The 20,494-nt window shown below is 42.2% G+C and overlaps 1 protein-coding gene and 3 non-coding genes across 5 annotated transcripts; all 4 read right to left on the minus strand.

The window, feature by feature from the left end:
* Positions 1-299: 299 nt before the first annotated feature.
* uba1 (ubiquitin-like modifier activating enzyme 1) lies at positions 300-20,470 on the minus strand. Of its 2 annotated transcripts, none has more exons than XM_074644217.1 (26): positions 20,175-20,470; positions 14,284-14,400; positions 14,093-14,151; positions 13,827-13,989; positions 12,468-12,602; positions 12,268-12,374; positions 12,097-12,187; positions 11,845-11,977; positions 11,660-11,757; positions 11,227-11,373; positions 10,729-10,905; positions 8,459-8,566; positions 8,268-8,348; positions 7,679-7,831; positions 6,867-7,032; positions 6,513-6,709; positions 6,217-6,281; positions 5,722-5,917; positions 4,244-4,318; positions 3,955-4,144; positions 3,681-3,766; positions 3,087-3,179; positions 2,298-2,489; positions 1,792-1,893; positions 1,593-1,693; positions 300-1,508 (listed from the first exon to the last, which is right to left on the minus strand). In XM_074644217.1, exons 2-26 carry the CDS (start codon positions 14,398-14,400, stop codon positions 1,373-1,375), a joined length of 3,168 nt encoding a protein of 1,055 aa, XP_074500318.1. In that variant the 5' UTR covers positions 20,175-20,470; the 3' UTR covers positions 300-1,372. The 2 variants fall into 2 exon arrangements, with proteins under 2 accessions (XP_074500318.1, XP_074500316.1); XM_074644215.1 differs by lacking the exon at positions 20,175-20,470 and adding an exon at positions 15,918-16,167.
* LOC141773349 (small nucleolar RNA U6-53/MBII-28) lies at positions 2,049-2,166 on the minus strand. Its single transcript, XR_012595099.1, has one exon. It is a non-coding gene; the product is annotated as a small nucleolar RNA U6-53/MBII-28 (small nucleolar RNA).
* Positions 3,400-3,519, minus strand: LOC141773350 (small nucleolar RNA U6-53/MBII-28). Its single transcript, XR_012595100.1, has one exon. It is a non-coding gene; the product is annotated as a small nucleolar RNA U6-53/MBII-28 (small nucleolar RNA).
* Positions 4,900-5,020, minus strand: LOC141773348 (small nucleolar RNA U6-53/MBII-28). The gene has a single exon (XR_012595098.1). It is a non-coding gene; the product is annotated as a small nucleolar RNA U6-53/MBII-28 (small nucleolar RNA).
* Positions 20,471-20,494: the final 24 nt, after the last annotated feature.

A 20,494-nucleotide genomic window follows, 5' to 3' on the forward strand; every position in this document is an offset into this window, starting at 1 on the left:
GCAAAATCATAGAAGATACATCATTTCTTGCATCCTCTGCATTTAAGAAAAAAAAAAATCTGATTAGGGTTTTTCATTGTAAATTCATCGGTAGGCGTTTAGCTGATTCAGGCTGCGCTTCCTGGATATGCTCTATAATGAAACTTCTGATGAAAGAGCCAGAAGCGGGGCAGACATGAAAAACACACCAGTATGTGACAATTTAAAAATGATTGTGCGACCAAAGTGTTACACCACAAGTGACATATTTAATCACATTATTTACCTCAGAGAGACAAAAACAAAACAACAAATCCAGATTGTGTTTTTACATGTTTATTCACTATCACACTAAGTGCTCCCATTTCAAGATACATCTCATTGCCTTGCTCTTATACTGTAATGTCATTTTGGAGTTAACAAAGTAGAAAGAAGACGGTTTATGATCTACAAGGTGTGTGCCAAAACTCTGTTGGCCTCCCCCCCCCCCGTCCAAAGAAATAAAATAGAAATGAACAAAAACACATGAAATATAAAGAGAATAAAGAGAAAACTGATGTCATGTGCAAGAGCCCCCTCCAAAGCCACAGAGTGCTAAGATGAAGTGGGTGCAGGGGCGCCTCAAATTCGGCATGGGTTCCTATTCTGCCGACGTGAGATAATCAGATTATTTTCCAGTCAGGAGAGGCTGTTGACTCGGGTCTAGCGGTGTCTTCTACGGTTTCAAATTAGGGGGTCTCGGGGTAGAATTGAGAGCAGTGGCTTGGGGGCAAAATGGAGTCGCAAAAGATGTGTTGCTATTTTGGGGGATTCTTGGCTGAACGTTTATTTTAATGGAGGTGCATCTTTGAAGAACAAAACAGTAATGTGGGACCAGGTCTAAGAGACAGGGGGTTTGGGGGAGGGAAGAGAGCAAGTAGAGTGGAGGGGAGACAGTTGGCTGGATTAAAAGATCCCTCCTTTAGTGCTGAAGGCTAGTAAAGAGTTTGAGGATGTTTCAGAGGGGACACTAGCTGGGCTAGGAGTACCAAGAGAACACTAAGGCTTAGAATTTAAACTGAGCGGAGAGGTTCTGCTACTGAGAAACATCAAGAGGTCCAGTATACATGCTCCCTTCCTCCAATGACACCCCTGTTCCCGCAGCCCAGCAACAACTGGATCCCTAACACACATACAAGTATCCTTAAATCAGCTTACTGGGGCTATGTACACTCAGGCACAGGTTTACACAAACCACAGGCCTAAAAAGAAACTGATTGATCCAATAGAGCTGACCTGGATCAACCCACCCACCCCCTCCCCTCCCCTCGATCCCCAACCTCAACTCCTCACTTAGAACGCCCCACGCCCCCTGTAATCGCCCACCCTCCTGTGGGTGGGTTCAGTGTGGAGCTCAGCGGATGGTGTATCTGACATAGGGCACTTCCACGTCTTCATCTGACAGGTCGTTACAGCACAGCTCGAACACCAAGGCCTTCACGTGCTTGCCGAGCTTCTTTTTGGACACCTTGGTGACGATCTCCGTCATCCTAAAAAAAGACACAAGAATACAATTATTAAAAATGTTATGCCTCTCATTGCTAAAGATGTGCATCTAGACAATAGATACTCACGGCAGGTCCAGTCTCTCCTTGAGTTTGGCAGCAGGCATGAAGAAGGAATAGAGCATGGACACTCCCTGAGAAAGCATGGTGATCTCCAACTTATGCTCATTCTGACAAAGAAAAACAAAAATAGGGGTTTGGTTAATTACACGTCAGAAAGAAAGGAACTACGTGGTGGCAAAGTGAAGAGGAGTCGATGAGAACGTACTTTAAAATAGTCCAGGAACTGTCGGAGTGTCATCTCCTCCCCGTTGGGCTGCAACCCGGCGACCTCGAAGCGATCCCACAACGTCCAATCGATTTCATAGTACTGCAAAAACAAAATCAAAAGAGAGGATTGATGCCATGGATGATGTCAGTCACAAAGAGAGACATCACAAACAGCACCCAGTTATTGCAGCTCTTTGCTAAAATGCATTAAGAGCTGGGAAGAATTCACATAGAAAAAAAAAGAATATGTATATTTCTCCTCAGCACACACTGATACCATCAGCGTGAGAAGGCGAGTTACACTCACTTACACCCAGGCAGACAAACTGCTGCCCGGTGTATCGGTATTAGCATGGCTAGTTCATCACGGGAGATAAAAAACATCTAATGACTACATTTGGGTAGCATTTCAGAGATGACACTTAACATATTGAGTATTAAAAGGCCATGCAGTGGAGGATATCATATAGACATCTAAACAGCGATTCACATGCAGCTGCCTACCTTGTGTGTGGGAGCAGCGATGGGCTCAGAGAAGGCAAAGAAAGGCAGGGCCAAGTTCATGAAGCCATTCTTAAAGGATTCCAGCTTCTTGTGTCCTTGGACAATCTTGATGAGCTCCAGGCACACCAGGCCCACCACTGCGGCCGTGGTAGTGGCGATGGCAGGAATGATCTTGCCGGCTATCAGTTTGCTCTGTATTGGATGGTGATGAGTAAGATGAGTTATTGTTTCAAGGAGTTAAAAGGGTACTAAATTCAAAATTCAGAGCATTAATACAGCAGCAAACAACCGTTTGCTATGTAAAGATATAGAGGAGTAATGTCTACCTGAGCTGAGAATGAAGTCACACTCCCTGTGTGTGTGTGTGTATGTTGTAATCAGAGCTTCTGTGCTTTGTTGACACAGCCAGTGCGACCACGCGTGCATGTGAGTCCCAGTGTGTGTGTGTGTGCACCCCTATGACTAGCTCACGGGCGCCACTTTGCACTGTACAAATGCAGCGGTTACAGCTTAGAACGCTGCCCTGACCCACGGCATCGTCCCGGAAGCGTGACGCCCACCCACCGGTTCCACCCCAGTTAAGAACAGATATCTCCGTCTGTCAGCACTGTTGCTGCTGTTAGCTCAGCCGTCGCCATGTTGAGAGTCGTGTGGAGGCAATCCCTCAATCATAGATATGCTCTGAATTTGTAATTTAGCACCTTTAAACTTGCAACTAAACAACAACAACACCAGTAAAACTAAGTTATTTCACCCAAAGCCAACGCCAGGAAAATGTGTGTGACCCACCTTGTGTCTGTCTGTGGGGGGAATGCTGTAGTTCTCTGCTCTCAGGTTGGATGATGCTACAATGAAGTCCATGTGGAAGTTGGTGTCATCATCCTGGTTACACGGGGCAAACAAAAACAGGACTACAATTAGTGCAGGTTGATGGTTGCATTGAGGACTAACAGCATAGTTGGGGCGATTACAGAGAAATGTAGATATAGGAGGAAAGATTGTGTACCTTCCCAAAGTCAAACAGCACTCAGTTATTGCTGCTCTTTGCTAAAGTGCATTAAGAGCTGGGTAGAAATCACATTAAAAAAAGAATATGTACATTTCTCCTCAGTACACACTGATACCATCAGCGTGAGAAGGCGAGTTACACTCATTACACCCAGGCAAACAAACTACATCTGCCCAGTGTATCGGTATTAGCATGGCTGGATCATCATCGGAGATAAAAAAAAAATAAAAAATCAAATGACTACATTTGGCGTTTCAGAGATGACAAACAAAAACAGGACTAGAATTAGTGCAGGTTGAGGTTGCATTGAGGACTAACAGCAAAGTTGGGGCGATTACAGAGAAATGTGGATATAGGAGGAAAGACTTTTGTACCTTCTCAAAGTCAATGGCGCACAGTTTGAAGTTTGAGGATTCAGGGGAAGGCAGCTGGACCTTCAGCTCCTCCAGTCTGCAGTCATCTATATACACAAAGAGATCAGTTGTACATGTGTCTCACAGCATACGTAATGACTCCTGACTTCAATGTATAAGCTTTTACAAACAAGAAATGACATCATCATATAAACAACTCTTTTAGCTGAATTTCTCCAAAAACTTGATTTATGATTTGAAATGCTTTGTTGCACATGTATAGATCGCATCTTACCAACAGAGGAATTGCTATTCTGCAGCTCCTGATCAGAGACGTGGATTTTAACCCCTGAACGAGGGGTGAAGACTGGCACCTTGACCTCCTGCAAGATCTTGACCACGCCGGCACGATCAGTGCTGCCTGGCAGGCCGTATGTCTGGGCAAACAGGTTGGCTCCTGCCACTACGTAGTCCATGTGCAGCTCCTACACAAGAGAGCACTTCAGTCATTATCTTGAGACAGGATGGACGAGTTCAGGGCAGATGATGGTCTAGTAGGTGACACATAAGAAACCCATACTTACATTGCTAGTGCAGAAATCTAGGGCGTGAGGACACCTCTTTGGGCCAGACCAGAAGGGGGCACCAGAGCTGGTGAGCTGAAAGCCACAAATAAGAAATGAATACATCAGGTTCACTAAAATGCAAAACCTAAAGCTGGGGTTGGGAGTGTACAATTATAACAATGGTTCCTTAACAAATCTCATTACTTATGAGAATTACATCAATTACATTCTATGCCTTTATTAGATAGACAAAATTAGAGAAAGGACAGGGGATGAGGGGAAACTGAAACTGAGCTCTGAGTTAAGGATGCAATTACAAAGGCAGGAGAACATCCGTGACAGATCGCTAGACTATAGAGTGCTACAGGGATGACATATTTTTGTAGGCCAACCTAGAAGTTAGAATCGCACAAGTTCCCTCAACAAAAAAAACAATGAGATTTTGGTGTCATCATCCTGGTTACACGGGGCAAACGAAAACAGGACTACAATTAGTGCAGGTTGAGGTTGCATTGAGGACTAACAGCATAGTTGGGGCGATTACAGAGAAATGTAGATATAGGAGGAAAGATTGTGTACCTTCTCAAAGTCAAACAGCACTCAGTTATTGCTGCTCTTTGCTAAAGTGCATTAAGAGCTGGGTAGAAATCACATTAAAAAACAATATGTATATTTCTCCTCAGTACACACTGATACCATCAGCGTGAGAAGGCGAGTTACACTCACTTACACCCAGGCAGACATACTACATCTGCCCGGTGTATCGGTATTAGCATGGCTGGATCATCATCGGAGATAAAAAAAATTAATCTAATGACTACATTTGGCGTTTCAGAAATGACATTTTTTAAGACATGTAAAAGCTTTCAAAATGTTTTTTTCTTATAGATCTGGAGATCTGATTTATGATGGCTTATGCCTGATCCTTCTCAAGGCCCCATTTACAATGTGATGAAAATATTACTATTAGGTGCTTCGTGATTATATATGTTTTTTTCTATATTCACTGGGTTCCACCCCTTTTTGTATTATAAAACAAATATGGCATCTATTTGTATGCCTCACAGTTCTCTACTAAAACTACAATTCCCAAGAGGTGGCGCTTCTACCACCAGGGTGTGCACAGGTGCACTGCATGGGATTGGGTATTTCTACCAGCCTGTCCATTGTTGAATCATGTATGTTCTGATGAAGGTCTGACAGACCGAAAGCTTAGAATAAAGTGCAATACTGTACAGATCTAGGTGTGCGGAGATGTTTTCTATCATATCGTAGAACAAAATGTTAAAATCTCTTAAGCTTGTGTTAACAACAGACCTTAAAAAAAAACATTGACTTCTAAATAAATTAAAATTGGACAAGAATACTAAATAATAACAGGGGACAAGGCTATGTTTTGTGTCCATAAGAAAATGGGGTGGGGTGGGGGGGACCCCAGACCAGACAGCAAGCATTCCAAGTCAACTGTGATATCATTCAGTGAGCTCAATAAGTACCTGTTCTGGGGGGAAGTTGTGCAGTAGCTGGCGGATGTTGTTGCTGTATTGGCACTGCCAGTGGTTGCGTGCCCAGGCTACACAGTCGGCCCAGCTGTGGGGGCAGTCTGTGACAAGACTCTTGTAAACAGCCTCCAGCACCTCAACAGGCTGAGCTCCGGGGAGTTTCAGGGTACGCTCCATGAATTTAGGATCTCTGCAAGGACAATGATCACAAACCAAACAAAACACGTGAAGAAGCTGTCACTTTTTGTTCATACGTTGTTCACACAGCAGGGTTAGTTTAAGAATCATTTTAAGCATGGGATTTTGTTTTTTAGAATTGAAGAGATCACCAACAAATTCCACAAACACTTGACAATATCACCATCTCCAACTATGAATGCAAAGACTAGTAATTTTTTCCAATCTGAACAACTTTCAGAATGAAAAGAGCATATCATATATTTAAGTAACTACAGTGATCACTTGGTATGAAAAGGGAAGGCAACTCACGAGAGGTACTGCATGGCGTTCTCTGGTGGCTGTTTGAAGAGTCCCTCAAACTCATCGCGGGCCCACTGAACACGAGACATTATTGAGAACAGATCAATCATACACTGAATCAGAAGTACAGTATGTGTTAAACTAAAAACTGATCCTTTGAGGACAATGAAATTAATTGACAATTCCCAGAGATATTGCTGTTCTCCTGTTTGAAAGTGATAAAATACATTCTTACCAGAAGCTGTTAAAGCATAACATATTCAATAATTCTATACACAAATTATTTTGAGTGTGTGCCTACTGACCTGCAGTGTGTGTTCGATGGCGTTCGGGAAGTTCTTGAGGGTACAGATGGGGATGGACTTCTCAGGTGGGTCTTGGCTGGAGCTGTACGACTCTGTGAGGAAGGGGATCACAACCTGGACGTTGCCTTTGGTACCCAGTGTACCAGACTCCAGTAAGGGTTTACGGTAGTACACACACCTTCGATCCATGTACATACCTGCACCGTGGGCACAAACATAAGGCAGAAGACGGAGCTTAAATAAAGAGGGACAATGTATGGTTTCTAGTGTCAAAATCCTAAATTTGCATTTTCTATTAAGTTAACACCGTTGTTAAAAAGATTTGAAGTAATCAAAAGTTCTGTGTCTACTTACGTGCATCAACATTGTCCAGTGCATTTGTCACTCCATCAAGGCTCTCAAAGAAGTCGTCGTCGTAGACCCTCTCTGTGTCGGGGCCCACCCTGTTCTGGTGACCTGTGATCCTCATGGAGGGGTTCATCTGCTTCACTGCAGCAGCGGCTGTGTCACTCTTCATTTTCTGTTACCAAATACATACAAATGATATTAATAGTGACCCTTGGAACTTTCTGATGAAACACAAACATCAGTATCGCAACTGACCAGCAGAAAACTGGTATAGTCTTCATACTTTATTACTTTTGACTGATTTGTAGTCCACACAAAAATACTCTTTACTCTCATTTCTGTGCATGAGTTGTGTAGCTTAATAATGAAGGCACCATCACTAAGGACAGTCCAACAATATTTTTATGGCCTACGGCATGTCTCAGGCAGTTGTTGGTTTCTTTTGTAACATAATGTCACACTTGAATAAGCTGAGGCAAGCAATGCCATGTATCAATAATAGTATTTCAATACCAATTTGTACCTTGGAAGGTCACTGCGTTAATTTAGCACCACATGAAATAACCAATACTCTAATACATCAACAATGAGCCATTATGACCCCAGGCATTCTGTTTCCTCTATTTAATGTTGTATCATTACTTCGTCAATCAGCAGCATTTAGAGCGAGTGCACTCAGGAGCAGTTACAGCGAACAGGAAATCCATATGCAGCACTGCTCGGAAAATATCAAATTCAATCGATAAACTGCCAACTTCTGTGCACCGTCTACTTCATATCTACCTACAGACAGACGGTTGAGCAAAGATGGTACTGACCGTGACGTCGGCGGGTCTGAAGAGGAACTGTCTGTTGAGGTTGGACTTCTCTATGGTGTCCATGTCGGTCACGATGACCTCGCCCTCGCCGCCTGCCAGTCCAATCATGGCAAAGTTTTTCAACAGCTCGCAGCCAATGGCACCGGCTCCGACCTGGAATGATAAAAACCCCTCTCAGTGAGTAAAGCTATCCATGTTGTACTGGATGTTCCATTGTAACACTAGTTTACAAACATCATCCATTTACAATGTTCAGTAGAGAAATACTAGTATTATACTATACAGACAGAGCAATGCCTGTGGTACACCAGGTCAAAATATGTAAATGTGGCAAAGTCAAACAAATGCATCTGTTGAAAGATAAGGCTGGCCATATTATAGGTTTTTGTCAACAAGCCCAAAATAGACAAAATCAACAATGTATTATTCCATCTCTCAATATTTCATGACCTTTTTTTTTACACGGCTAGATAATTTCCTATATACTTCCTTTAACTCCACTGTAGACCATCACCAGACTTATCATCTAAAGCTCCCTCAGCAACAGGATGACAGAAGGTGTTGGAAAGTTTTCCATTGGTCGACTCACCAGGAAGTAGCGCTGTTTGGCAAGCAAATCCTGCAGCTTGGTGCCAAACACTGCAATCTGCCCATCGTATCGACAGTTCCTCTGGGAGAAAAAGACAAGAGACAGGAGAACGGGTTTAACACCAATCTTTTGTCACCGTCATGTGCATCCGTCCTCAGTATAGGTGTGTGTGATGTGCTCTGAACACCTACAGGGGCGCACTCTTCCTCTGTGAGCTCGACTCCTTCCTCTTCAGCCAGGCACTCCAGGGCATCGAAGTACAGCCACTGCATCATGGGCATAAATTTTCCTGTGCATGCCTAAAAGAAAAATGAGTTTATAACAAATGTAAAGAACAGGGATGCAACGGTTCACAAAATTCACGGTTTTCGGTTCGGTTCATTTATGGTACAGCACGGAGGTCAATTTCAGATTTCAACATGCTTTTCATTTATTTGGCAAAAATAAGTTCACAAATGTTTGCTTTAACAAAAGTATGGCTTACATAAAGAACATAAACACTTCTTCATTGACAAATCTTAATTGAAAGAATAGGTCTTCTGCAGTAATAAGTACAAACAAAAAAAATGCAGCTTTGTCATTTTCATATAAATGAAATTATAGACGAAGGCCATCAACTTGCAGGCCATAAATTCAAGCATAAACTCAACCAGAACTATGCTAAAAAACAACAACAACAGTATAACATGCAGTATAACATACAGTATGTCTCAATTCCCTGATTATCAGCTCTTAATTGAAAGATTCGTTTTTCCACTCAAAAAGGGCAGTATTTGGAAAGGAGTAAGGTTGGATTTCTGTACCACTGTGCTAATTAAAAATAATGAATAAATATAAAACACATTACAGGGATTGTGCTGTTGCCTCTCTCCAGTTTCCAATCTGTCACTGCTTGTGTCAGTGCTTCAGAGAGATGTGTCACTGTGTGGCTCTAATAAAAGAGGAGCGTCTGCAAAACGCAGCTTTTTATCTCCCACTCGTTCGACAGTGGCTCATTGGTCATAGTTCTTACTATAAGAGTCACGGCACTCAAATACTGACATATTGTTATTAAGAAAAAATAAATTACAAAAATAAAAACACAAATGTCTGTAATGTAATGTTCCATCTTAAGGCTGTTGGTAAATCCCCAACTGCTGCTTATGCTACTTTATACAGGATAGGCACAACAGACTAAAATTCACATTCATTGTTTACGATTGAGTGTGGTCATATATGCAGCGATAAGCACTCTTATAGCATTAGATATTACTTTGGCACGGTGTGAATCTGCAGTGGGAGGCTGCCCGAATGCTGTCTTGTCCAATCTGCTTTTGTTTCGCTCCGCTAATCGACACATCCGGGTGATGCCGTCGTAATTAAATGTTGCAAGTGTCCACATATAAACCCGACTTCAGTTGAACAGTGCCGGCATACAGTTTGACACAAATTGTTGTCGGTTTAGCTCGACTATCACAAGCTACTGCGCTGTTACCATTCCTGGTGCGCTGCCAAAACTTTCCGGGTAAAACTCACGCTCCAGAGTTTCTGTTCCGTGCGTGCGATTAGTAGACATAAAGAGCTGTTTGGGTAATGGCAAACCGAAAGGATGTCGCGGACCGAACCGAACAATTCGGGTCAAATACACGTACCGTTCCACCCCTAGTACAGAAGCATGTATGACAGACAAAGTAGGGATATCAGTATCGGTTAATTTTGCTTTCGTTAGCCCGACACCCATTAACCGGTAACTAACTGGTTTATTTTTAAGAAGAAATAAATAAAAAAGCGCAAAATGACGCGAAATACATTATTCACTTTCCTTTTACCCCAGCGCCACATTCCAAAGCGCTATATCCATCCAATTTTAATGTTTTATGTATTGCCTTTATTTTATTTTATGTTGGTGTTGAAGTTTATTGCCGCATCACGGGTGCTCCGATGGATAGGCCATCGATCGTTATCAGCCAATGTTCGTTCCAAATGTTCAGATGACGCATCAGTTCTGAATGGAATCATTTTCAATACTCGCTTGTCTGCTTTCTCGCCTGCTCTTTAATTCGCTCTGAGAGTGACACGACAAGACAAACACGCTCTGTGTGCTCGCCGCAGTGCGTCCCCTCTGAACAAATTAAAATATAGACCGTAAATTAACCTAGGATATAGACCGTAAATTAACATTTAGACCGCCACGCTCAACGGGTCATAAATGTTGTTGATGGTTAACCGATTAACCGTTGACCTCTCTACATCCCTACAAGATTGATTAGGTTTGAACAAGTTCGTGCAGTACATGTCCAAACATGTCTATTCACTGATAACAGTAACACCCCTCCACAAAGACACTGATAACCCATTTCCTGAATTTACGCAGTAGTAAACCAAAAGGACTGAAAACATGATTTAAAAAACAAAAACACATAACTACAGCAGATACTGTAGGACTGAATCCACCATATTTTGCACACAGTGCGCCACTGACCTTCATCACTTCCTGTGCAGCCAGACCTCCAATGAAGGCGTTGACAGGGGCCAAGTCACCAGCAGCAACATATGACAGCTTTTTGATAAGAGCTTCGTCCATCTGCTCCACTTTAGCTGACCCCGTCTGGGCAGAGTTCACCTCTTTGGCTAATGTCAATAGCTCCTCACCATCAGCCTGGAATACACAAAGCACAGCATGTTTCAAAAATGCTAAAGAAAACTCACTGACTAATACTAATTGAGTGTGAATGTTGCTATGCGGTGCTGCACATTTATTCATATGTAATGATACAGTAATTTTAGATTTTGCTTTTAATGATAGGCTATATTAAGTTATTTTCATTATTACTCAAAACAACTTTCCTGTCTCATTTGACTGTTATTATATATATTTAACGTCATTATCGAAAGGTTGGGTTTTATCCAAACTCATTAAATCAAATCCCAGAAACTTCAGGCCACTGTGGTATTTGTAATAACATGGAGTAAGACTGACCCGGTTCCAAGGTGCAGGAAGGTGGTTGTGTTTCTTCTGGAAGTCTTGGATAGCCTGGAAGCCCAGGTGAAGCTGTCCTGGACGCTCAAACTTGGCAAAGTCTGTCAGCACGAACTCTGGGTCAGCCAAGGAGGAAGAGAAGGATTTCTGCACAGCAAAGGCAAACAAGATAGTGAGGTTGGACTCTTTCAAATATTCCACTGGTGACAGCATCAGTAGATAATGGGGTGGCACCAGTATTGTGATGAGATTAGATGTAGTTTCACTGATCAATGGCAATAATGGGGAAAAAAGACCAAGTAAGAAATGTGAAAGTAAGGAAAAAGGAAAATGCAAGTAAGAGTCACACTCCAAAAAGGTCTATGATGGAAAGTATAAATGAGCTGCTATGTCACGGTGACCTAACTTGGTGTGGAAAAAGCCAGCCACTTACAAAAGCGATCTTCTTGGGCATCTTGACCTGGGACACAATCCCTCCTCTTATATAATCTGTGAAGCCAGTTGTCTCGCAGATGCTGAAGGTGTAGGGACCTGGACAGAAAAGGAGTCGTCAACTTGTAACAACTATAACCAGACTAACTAAAACATGTCTTGTTCTTGAATAGAAACAGGTCTTACCCAGAACTTTAATTTCCACTGGCTGGCAGCCATTGAGCTCCGTCATGCCCTGGATCTCTGTGAAGGTGACATGGTCTCCACTCTCAAAGCCATGACGAGCCTCATCCAGACATGTCACAACCCCTGAATTGTCCTGAAGAAACCAAGAGTGAACAACATTTTGGGTCAAAATTGAATTTGTCTTGAAGCGTGTCCTTATTCGTAACAGCAGCAGCAAATGGAAAAAAACATTCGTGGCCAGTAGGGACTAACCTTGGTGATCATGGAAATCATGGCACTCAGCGGCTGCTCTCCATTGGAGTCGTACACCGTCATCTCCTCACCGAAGTCACAGAAAAGCTGGCTACAAAACACAACATGCGAACATTAACACTAGACCTCGATGTGTGAAAGGTAAATGAACGAAAAGGGCCGCAATCTTACCCAAACAGACCACGCGTCTCTGCGACAACCAGCTTGATTCCTTTGCGGTGGCAGAACTCTCCCGCCTGAGCCGCCTCTTCCACAGTGGAGTTCGTCAGCACCACCACCTAGGGCGCAAAGAGAGACATTTAAAACACAAAATGTTCTTTCCCTACCGACTGCTGAAATGAGCGGGGCACTAGCTTCTCAACAACTTATACCTGGAACTTGGTCATGTAGTCGTCAGTGAGTGTTTCGGTGTAGGCGGTCACAGGAACGTAGTTGTTGAGTTCAGCCAGACGGAGCTGACTCACCTCTGCTCGGTTCTTCCCCAGGTCTTCCTCCCGAAGGTAAAACTGACCACACAATATAAATAGAAAATGTCAGGGAAGAACGGATAGAATAAACATGTCCACACATATCGCGAAAACAACTTGTGTCCATACTAAGGTTTTCAGGTCATTTTGGAAGGGTTCCCAATCAACACAGAAATATCAAAACACAAAAAAACAGCTAAATCTTTTCTATCTGCTCTCTGTTTCTATTTCAGTTGGCTGACAAATTGAGGCAATCGCGGCTATCATTAAGTCAGGAAAGAGACAGACCCAATTGAGTCACTCCACTTGGTATCAGCAGTTTAAAGCTTGTTTCAGTCACCTCCTAATCTACACAATGATGTATTTAATGTTTCAGTATAGCCAAATACACAATTAGTATGCAATTGGCTGTACTGACGTTCAAAAAGTACAATCAGAAGAGTTAAAAGGTGACAGTTGGCTTCCTCTCAATTCTGCTTTACAGCCGAACATGTCTGTGCAGGAATACATCAATGTTGGAAAATGTGATCCAGCTAGTACCGTTTGTTTTTTTACATCTGTTATCCATGTAATAAAAAATTTGCCACGTGTGGACATGGCCTGAGATTCAGTGGTTGATTACTATAAAAAAATGGATGACATGTCATAAGTGACCGAAATACACATAGGCTATTCAATTGAATGAGAATAGAAACTGGGGCAAATGCGAGTGACTAAAATAGAATTTTTTGAGAGCACAAGGTTAAACTCAGACTGGGTGATCACAGATGCAGCTTACATACCCAATCATACACTTCTGTAAGGTCACAAAAAAAGAGGTCTCTGCTGAGCATCCTGACTGAACACCTCAGCAGTCCATTCACACATTTATCCGTCTGGCCTTAAATAGACACATTAAAATGCGGGGTCGCAGGCTGATAGACCTAAACAATCTCTCCACTGTAACGATGTCCTAAAACAGGCTTTAGCTCTACGATGATTATAACCCAGAGAGAGGCCACCCACTGATAAATCTGGGTCAGCCCATGGGTAGCAAGGGTGGGGGTGGCTGCAGTACTCTTTTTGGATAGCAACAATACTACACAACGAGTGACTCATAACAGATACTCTACTTTGGAATCAGGCTCAAAGACTATGGCACACCAGATGAATCTCCAATAAGAGTACAAAAGCTGAGTGAACCATTGTCTGCCCGACTGAATAAAACAAAAACAAAAACAATTTGATTGCAAAACGGGAATATCCCTGCATGCTTCCACACACCTGAGAGGAGAGGTCTCTCCATTCTGCAACTCCTTGGTCATGAACAGTGACACTTCTTACTCCTGCCAGGATGACGTTCTTGGCAATCTCCACTCCAAGAATACCAGAGACTAGGACATTGGAGTTCTGCATGCGCTTCATAGCGTCATGGCCCAACACATACCTACAGAAGGAGAGGAAGTACCATCAGCACAACTATGCGTTGTTAAACAACAAAAATAAAAACAGTCCGTTTTTCCGTTTTCCCTTCATTAGATCAGACTTACAGTTGTCTGGAGTACAGGCCTTCATCGATCTCAGCATCATTGCCATTCTTAGCCATGCCCTGTGGAAACACAAAGAGGGGTTGCAATCAGTTTGTGTATCAAGTTTCATCAAAGGTGTATTGTGTGTGTGTGTGTGTGTGTGTGTGTGTGTGTGTGTGTGTGTGTGTGTGTGTGTGTGTGTTAGTGCTTACGTTGGCAGGTGTGTGGGACAGATCAGTTCTGACAGAGTTAGAGGAGGAGCAGTGGGATCCCGTCTTCGTCTCTGTGTCTGACAAGCGACGCTTCTTGGACAGCGGCGAGCTGGACATCTGTGCATCAACACACGGTGTTAAAGACCGTCATATGAGGCAAGCTGCCCCATGTTGGCACTTAACATTTCCCCTTTACGAAATTTTATATTAATTAATTTATAATGGATAATATAAATAAGGAATTCAAACTTGACAGCTTCAATGATTAAATAAATCAAGCAGGCAGAGGCAACCTAGTGTCCACGTGTTTGTATTACATGGAGGTTTTCAAAAGACAATAGTTCTACATTTTAATTTACAAAATAAGTGAAAACATATAGAAGTCAATGCTACGGAATACGAGTATCCAAGCTAAATGCTACCCAAATCCCCCTTAATGTTGGAAGAGAGGATTTCTAGTCCAGGGAGCAGCTGGGCTGGCTGCAGGCCAAACACAAATCTGCTAGAAAACGAACTGAGCCTGGGAGGAGACATGAATAGCAGCATTATCAGTTCTTTTCATACTCAGAGAGACAGGGGTGGCTGTTTACTGCTCATTGTTCATTATGCCGGTTAGTCAAGGGCCTGCCAGCATCGTTTCAACAAAAAAGAGCTGAATCATTAAAACTTCACTGCGGTAAAGTGAGCAACACCTCACGGGGGCCTGCAGGTGTGGACACAAGGATCCATACAATGCAGTAGGAACTATCCTCGGTATGGAGATATAACAAGGTTAAAAAGGAAATAAAGATAACAAACGATCGTTGCACTGCGATAAACGGAATGATCCGGACAAAGCCAGTGACTTCGGGAAGTGAAACAGGCCGCAGTATCTCGAACACACATTCCCACCGCGACGGCCACAATTTCCGCATCTAAACCTGCGTCCTAAAAGTCTAACTTAACCGTTTATAAACCTCACTACAACTTCACGTGATAAAAGGGAAGCTGGTGCAAGTCTTAAACAAAACACATCAGGTAAAATTACATTTTACTGAACGGTAGCCTTTCATGAAAAACGAAAATGAAGGCACGATGATACAGCAAAGCACGGAGGAGGTTAGTCGGGTTACCGCGCTGCTGCTGCTTCTTCGCACACCCTGACACAAACATAGCACCATTTTCATGTTTTTTAATGTTAATCAAAAGGTACATCAAATAACATAACGACACCGAGAGGAAAACAGATTAAGTAGGCTGCTTGCCTTACCAATCGGTTAACGTTAGCCTAAGTGATTTGGCAAAGTGGACAGAACATTAATAAGTTAAGAGGCAAGAAAACACCGGAGTCTGTCTCCATTAGCAGCTCGGCCTAGGCCTGCTGCATCTCCTCCTCTCAGTGCGGAACACACAACTTTACAAGCTAGCAGCTGAAGCTAGATATATGCAACCTGCTCGCAAAAAAACAGATTGATTTTGATGACAGCTCGTTAAAGCACATCTCCTCTATCGATATGATTCAACGCCCAAACAGAATCCACCGTCCGACTTTTGTCACAATCAATGTAAGCATATTTTTTTTCAGCGAATGAAAAAGACTAAGGTTAGCCATCACTACTCGTGCTTCCATTGATTTCTCATTTTTTTTTTCTTACCAATAATCCTTCTCGGTCCCTTCCCAATGCGAACCCGCTCCTCTCCCGCAGTTTATCTCGATGTCAAGTTAAATATAACGATGATTGTAAATTCGACAAAAGAAAAAGAAATGCGATGCGGAGGATTTAGGATGGTCTGGTCTGCGGCTGTATATTGTCGAGTCACTATGTCGTTGTGTGCTGAGAGAGGCTCTCTTCTATGTAATTGCGTTGCTGGCTTTGCGACTGCAGACGGGGAACAAAACCAAAATGGCAGATGGAGAGAAAGGGGCGGAGGAAGCGAGGTGACGCATGGGCTGAAATATTCAACAGGAACAGGGTGGCTGTGAGCACCAATACATCCACGGTGAGCACGCTGCTAAGCCAAGGCGAGCTGCTCATTGGCTGCTAAACATACATCATCCCGCCCCCCCTGCAAACCAGAAAGATGCATGCCATGTATATTACTGTACAATGAACTGCAGGACAAACCATGTAAAGAAACACCTTGCAATTCTGCTAAACAATGTCTGACACAAGAAGTGCAAAGAAAGCAAAGATCCAAACACGGACTATTTTGTGTGGTATTTTCAAAGTAAAGACCTAAAGCCTATCGGTAGCTGAATGAGATCCAACAATAAAAGCATCTTTGTTTCAGTGGCAGGTTAGCGAAAAGTCGTTTCATTGTGGAAATGATTACACAAAACGTACACCCGACGTGCCCCATCAAAGGAAATAACATAAGCCCAACGCTCATTCATCCCGCCCCCTGCAAACCAGAAGATGCATGTCATGTATATTACTGTACAATGAACTGCAGGACAAACCATGTAAAAGAAACACCTTGCAATTCTGCTAAACAATGTCTGACACAAGTGCAATAAAGAAAAAGATCCAAACACGGACTATTTTGTGTTATTTTCAAAGTAAAGACCCCGTCTATCGGTAGCTGAATGAGATCAAACAAAAGAAACATCTTTGTTTCAAGTGGCAGGTTAACGTTTCATTGTGGAACTGATTATACAAAACTTACAATGTACCATCAAACGAAAAAACATCTTAAGGTTTAACCGAATTGGACATATTCTCACTATACCACCAAATGGGTGTATTATGGTTTCAAGATATTATCCTTTTTCCTGAGTTCAGCAAAACACTAGTCAAGTCTGATGGTGTTCCAATGATAACAGAGGTACAGGTACAACATTTAGGTAGGCTACCTGCTAGCTATAGTGATGCTGAGCGTCTCGGCCCTCAGTCAATGAACAGCAGGATAAACCATGTAAAGAAAACACCTTGCAATCTTCTAAACAAAACGCGCAGAGCATGTCTGACACAAGAAGTGCAAAGAAAGCAAAGATCCAAACAGACTATTTTGTGTTATTTTCCAAAGTAAAAGTGCCACACAATGCACCATCAAAAAGGAAATAACATCTTAAGGTTTAACCGAATTGGACATATTCTCACTCCACCACCAATGGGTGTAGACCACTTTCACACCAAAAAACTGACAATAACCTGATATTTTCGGGTGGAAATTCATTCATTCATTCTCGCTGTGCAATATCATTTTCCACTTGTGCAATTTTGTTAATAGTCTGTTTATTGTCAATACTGTATATAATGCTCCTATTTTTATACTTCCTTCTATTTAAATGGTTCATATTTTGTTACACTTTGTTTAGCTCTTTTTTACTGGGTTAGCTGATGCATCTTGTTTTTTGCACTATCCCCTTTTTGCTGCTGTACACTGCAAATGTCCCCACTGCTGGACAAATAAAGGAATATCTTATCTTATTATGGTTTCAAGATATTATCCTTTTTCCTGAGTTCCAGCAAAAACACTAGTCAAGTCTGATGATGGTGGTGCTCCAATGATAACAGAGGTACAGGTACAACATTAAGGTAGGCTACTTTGCTAGCTATATAGTGGATGTTGAGCATCTCAGCCCTTCAATCACATTGAGGTTAGGGGAGGGGGTGCCTGGCAAATGATATGAAATCAGAAGATGCATGCCATGTATATTACTGTACAATGAACTGCAGGACAAACCATGTAAAGAAAACACCTTGCAATTCATCTAAAAACAAAACGTGCAGAGCATGTCTGACACAAGAAGTGCAAAGAAAGCAAAGACCCAAACACGGACTAATTTGTGTTATTTTCAAAGTAAAGACCCCGTCTATCGGTAGCTGAATGAGATCCAACAATAAAAGCATCTTTGTGTTTCAAGTGGCAGGTTAGCGTTTCACTGTGGAACTGATTATACAAAACTTGCAACACAATGAAACCATCAAAAGGAAATAACATCTTACGGTTTAACCGAATTGGACATATTCTCACTGCACCACCAAATGGGTGTATTATTATGGTTTCAAGATCCTTTTCCTGAGTTCCAGCAAAAACACTAGTCCAAGTCTGATGATGGTGTGCTCCAATGATAACAGAGGTACAGGTTAAATATATAGGTAGTGCTACTTTGCTAGCTTATAGTGATGCTGAGCGTCTCGGCCCTCAGTCACATTGAGGTTAGTGGTGAGCAGCATTCCTTGCAGAAGAGGAGGAGGAGTATTGGGGGAGGGGGTGCCTGGCAAATGACATGAAACCAGAAGATGCATGCCATGTATATTACTGTACAATGAACTGCAGGACAACCATGTAAGAAAGAAACAACTTGCAATTCTTCTAAACAAACGGAGCAGAGCATGTCTGACAAGAAGTGCAAGAAAGCAAAAGATCCAAACACGGACTATTTTGTGTTATTTTCAAAGTAAAGGCCCCGTTAACCAGTAGCTGAATGAGATCCAACAATAAAAGCATCTTTGTTTCAAGTGGCAGGTTAGCGTTTCATTATGGAACTGATTATACAAAACTTTACACCCGACGTGCCCCACAATGCACCATCAAAAAGGAAATAACATCTTAAGGTTTTAACCGAATTGGACATATTCTCACTGCACCACCAATGGGTGTAGACCACTTTCACACCAAAAAAACTGACAATAACCTGATATTTTTCAGGTATTTCATTCATTCTCACTGTGCAATATCATTTTCCACTTGTGCAATTTTGTTATTTGTCTGTTTATTGTCAATACTGTATATACTGCTCCTATTTTTATACTTCCTTCTATTTAAATGGTTCATATTTTGTTGCACTTGCATTATCCCTTTTGCTGCTGTACACTGCAAATTTCCCCACTAATAAAAGGAATATCTTATCTGATTATGGTTTCAATATATTATCCTTTTTCCTGAGTTCCAGCAAAAACACTAGTCAAGTCTGATGATGGTGTGCTCCAATGATAACAGAGCCAGGTACAACATTAGGTACTTGTTAGCTATATAGTGGATGCTGAGCGTGTCTCGGCCCTTCAGTCACATTGAGGTTAGGGGTGAGCAGCATTCCTTGCAGAAGAGGAGGAGGAGTATTGGGGGAGGGGGTGCCTGCTGGCAAATGACAAAGGCCCAGGAAAAAAAAAAAGAGTGGGCCGCATATTCTCGGGTACACATGTCGAGGGGGAGCCCCACGAAATGACAGAAACACTATTTTTCCACCATTATATCTAAGGCATTAATGTCATAGACTTCCCAACTCTGGCAAAGCTAAAAGAGGAAGACACTAGCCCAGTATTACGTGGTTACTGTGGTAACATCGTTAACCAAAAATACACCTATCTAGATGAAATATAGCCAGTAGCTTCTCTAGCTCAAATGTCATATTAAATCACTCCATTTTCTCATTCACAACATTTCTTACTAAAAGCCAGGAAAGGGGTATTCAATATAGGCTCTATATATATATATACCTACACAAATATACTATGAACTATGCTTATCTTTAACCTGTTAAAATATATTATTGCTTGGTACTTTTTTCTTCATTCAAGTTAGCTTTAGTGTTTTGCCTCATGAACAATTGTGTCCAATCTAAGTTGATTGTTTTGTAGCCCAAACTAGCTTCACCAGCTAAAATATAAAATGTGCAAATTCAACATTTACTTAGCTTTACGTGCCACAGTTTAGCTTACGGTTAGCTATAAGGGCTGAAAATGCTCCAGTTAGCAGCCAAACCTGCAACTAAAACGTTCACGACTCCACAATATAACGCAGATCAAACAAGACTGCGTAGTTGTTAGCTTGTGTGTAGCTTCTCCAGCTATCTTAGTAGCCACCCCAACGACTTTTTCTCCTCCTACTTAAGCTAACGTTAGCACAAACTAGCTAATGGGTGCTAGGTAACACTAACCAAGACGACGAGAGTGTGCAGAACTTACCACATCCGATATTACTCGGCCTGATGTGTAGTATTAAAATCGGCTTTTATATAAGCAAAGAAACCTAATGTGATGGAATCAACAGTGTCTGCTGATTGTTAAAAACTGTGATAAAGTGTGTGTGGCGGTCTCTGTGTCTCTGTCTGTCTCTGTGTCTCCGTGTCTCCGTCTCTGTGTGAGTTTTCTCTCCGCTGGACGGTTGCCTGACCCGGCTGTTCCAGAACCGGCTGTTTCCCCCCTCTCTCTCACTCTATTTCAGTTGAAAGCAAAGCAAAGCAGCAACATGTGCACGTTACAGGGCACCAACCATCAACCATCAC

Source organism: Sebastes fasciatus, chromosome 8, assembly GCF_043250625.1.
Source record: "Sebastes fasciatus isolate fSebFas1 chromosome 8, fSebFas1.pri, whole genome shotgun sequence".
Classification (NCBI taxonomy): domain Eukaryota; kingdom Metazoa; phylum Chordata; class Actinopteri; order Perciformes; family Sebastidae; genus Sebastes; species Sebastes fasciatus.

Coding starts and splice junctions, on each gene's coding strand:
- uba1 (XM_074644217.1), bottom strand. CDS start 14,400: ATGTCCAGCTCGCCGCTGTCCAAGAAGCGTCGCTTGTCAGACACAGAG. Junction 8,567..10,728: donor CTGCACAGGAAGTGATGAAG/GTCAGTGGCGCA, acceptor TTTTTCTTTTAG/GCATGCACAGGAAAATTTAT. Junction 8,349..8,458: donor CAGAGGAAGAGTGCGCCCCT/GTAGGTGTTCAG, acceptor TTTTTCTCCCAG/AGGAACTGTCGATACGATGG.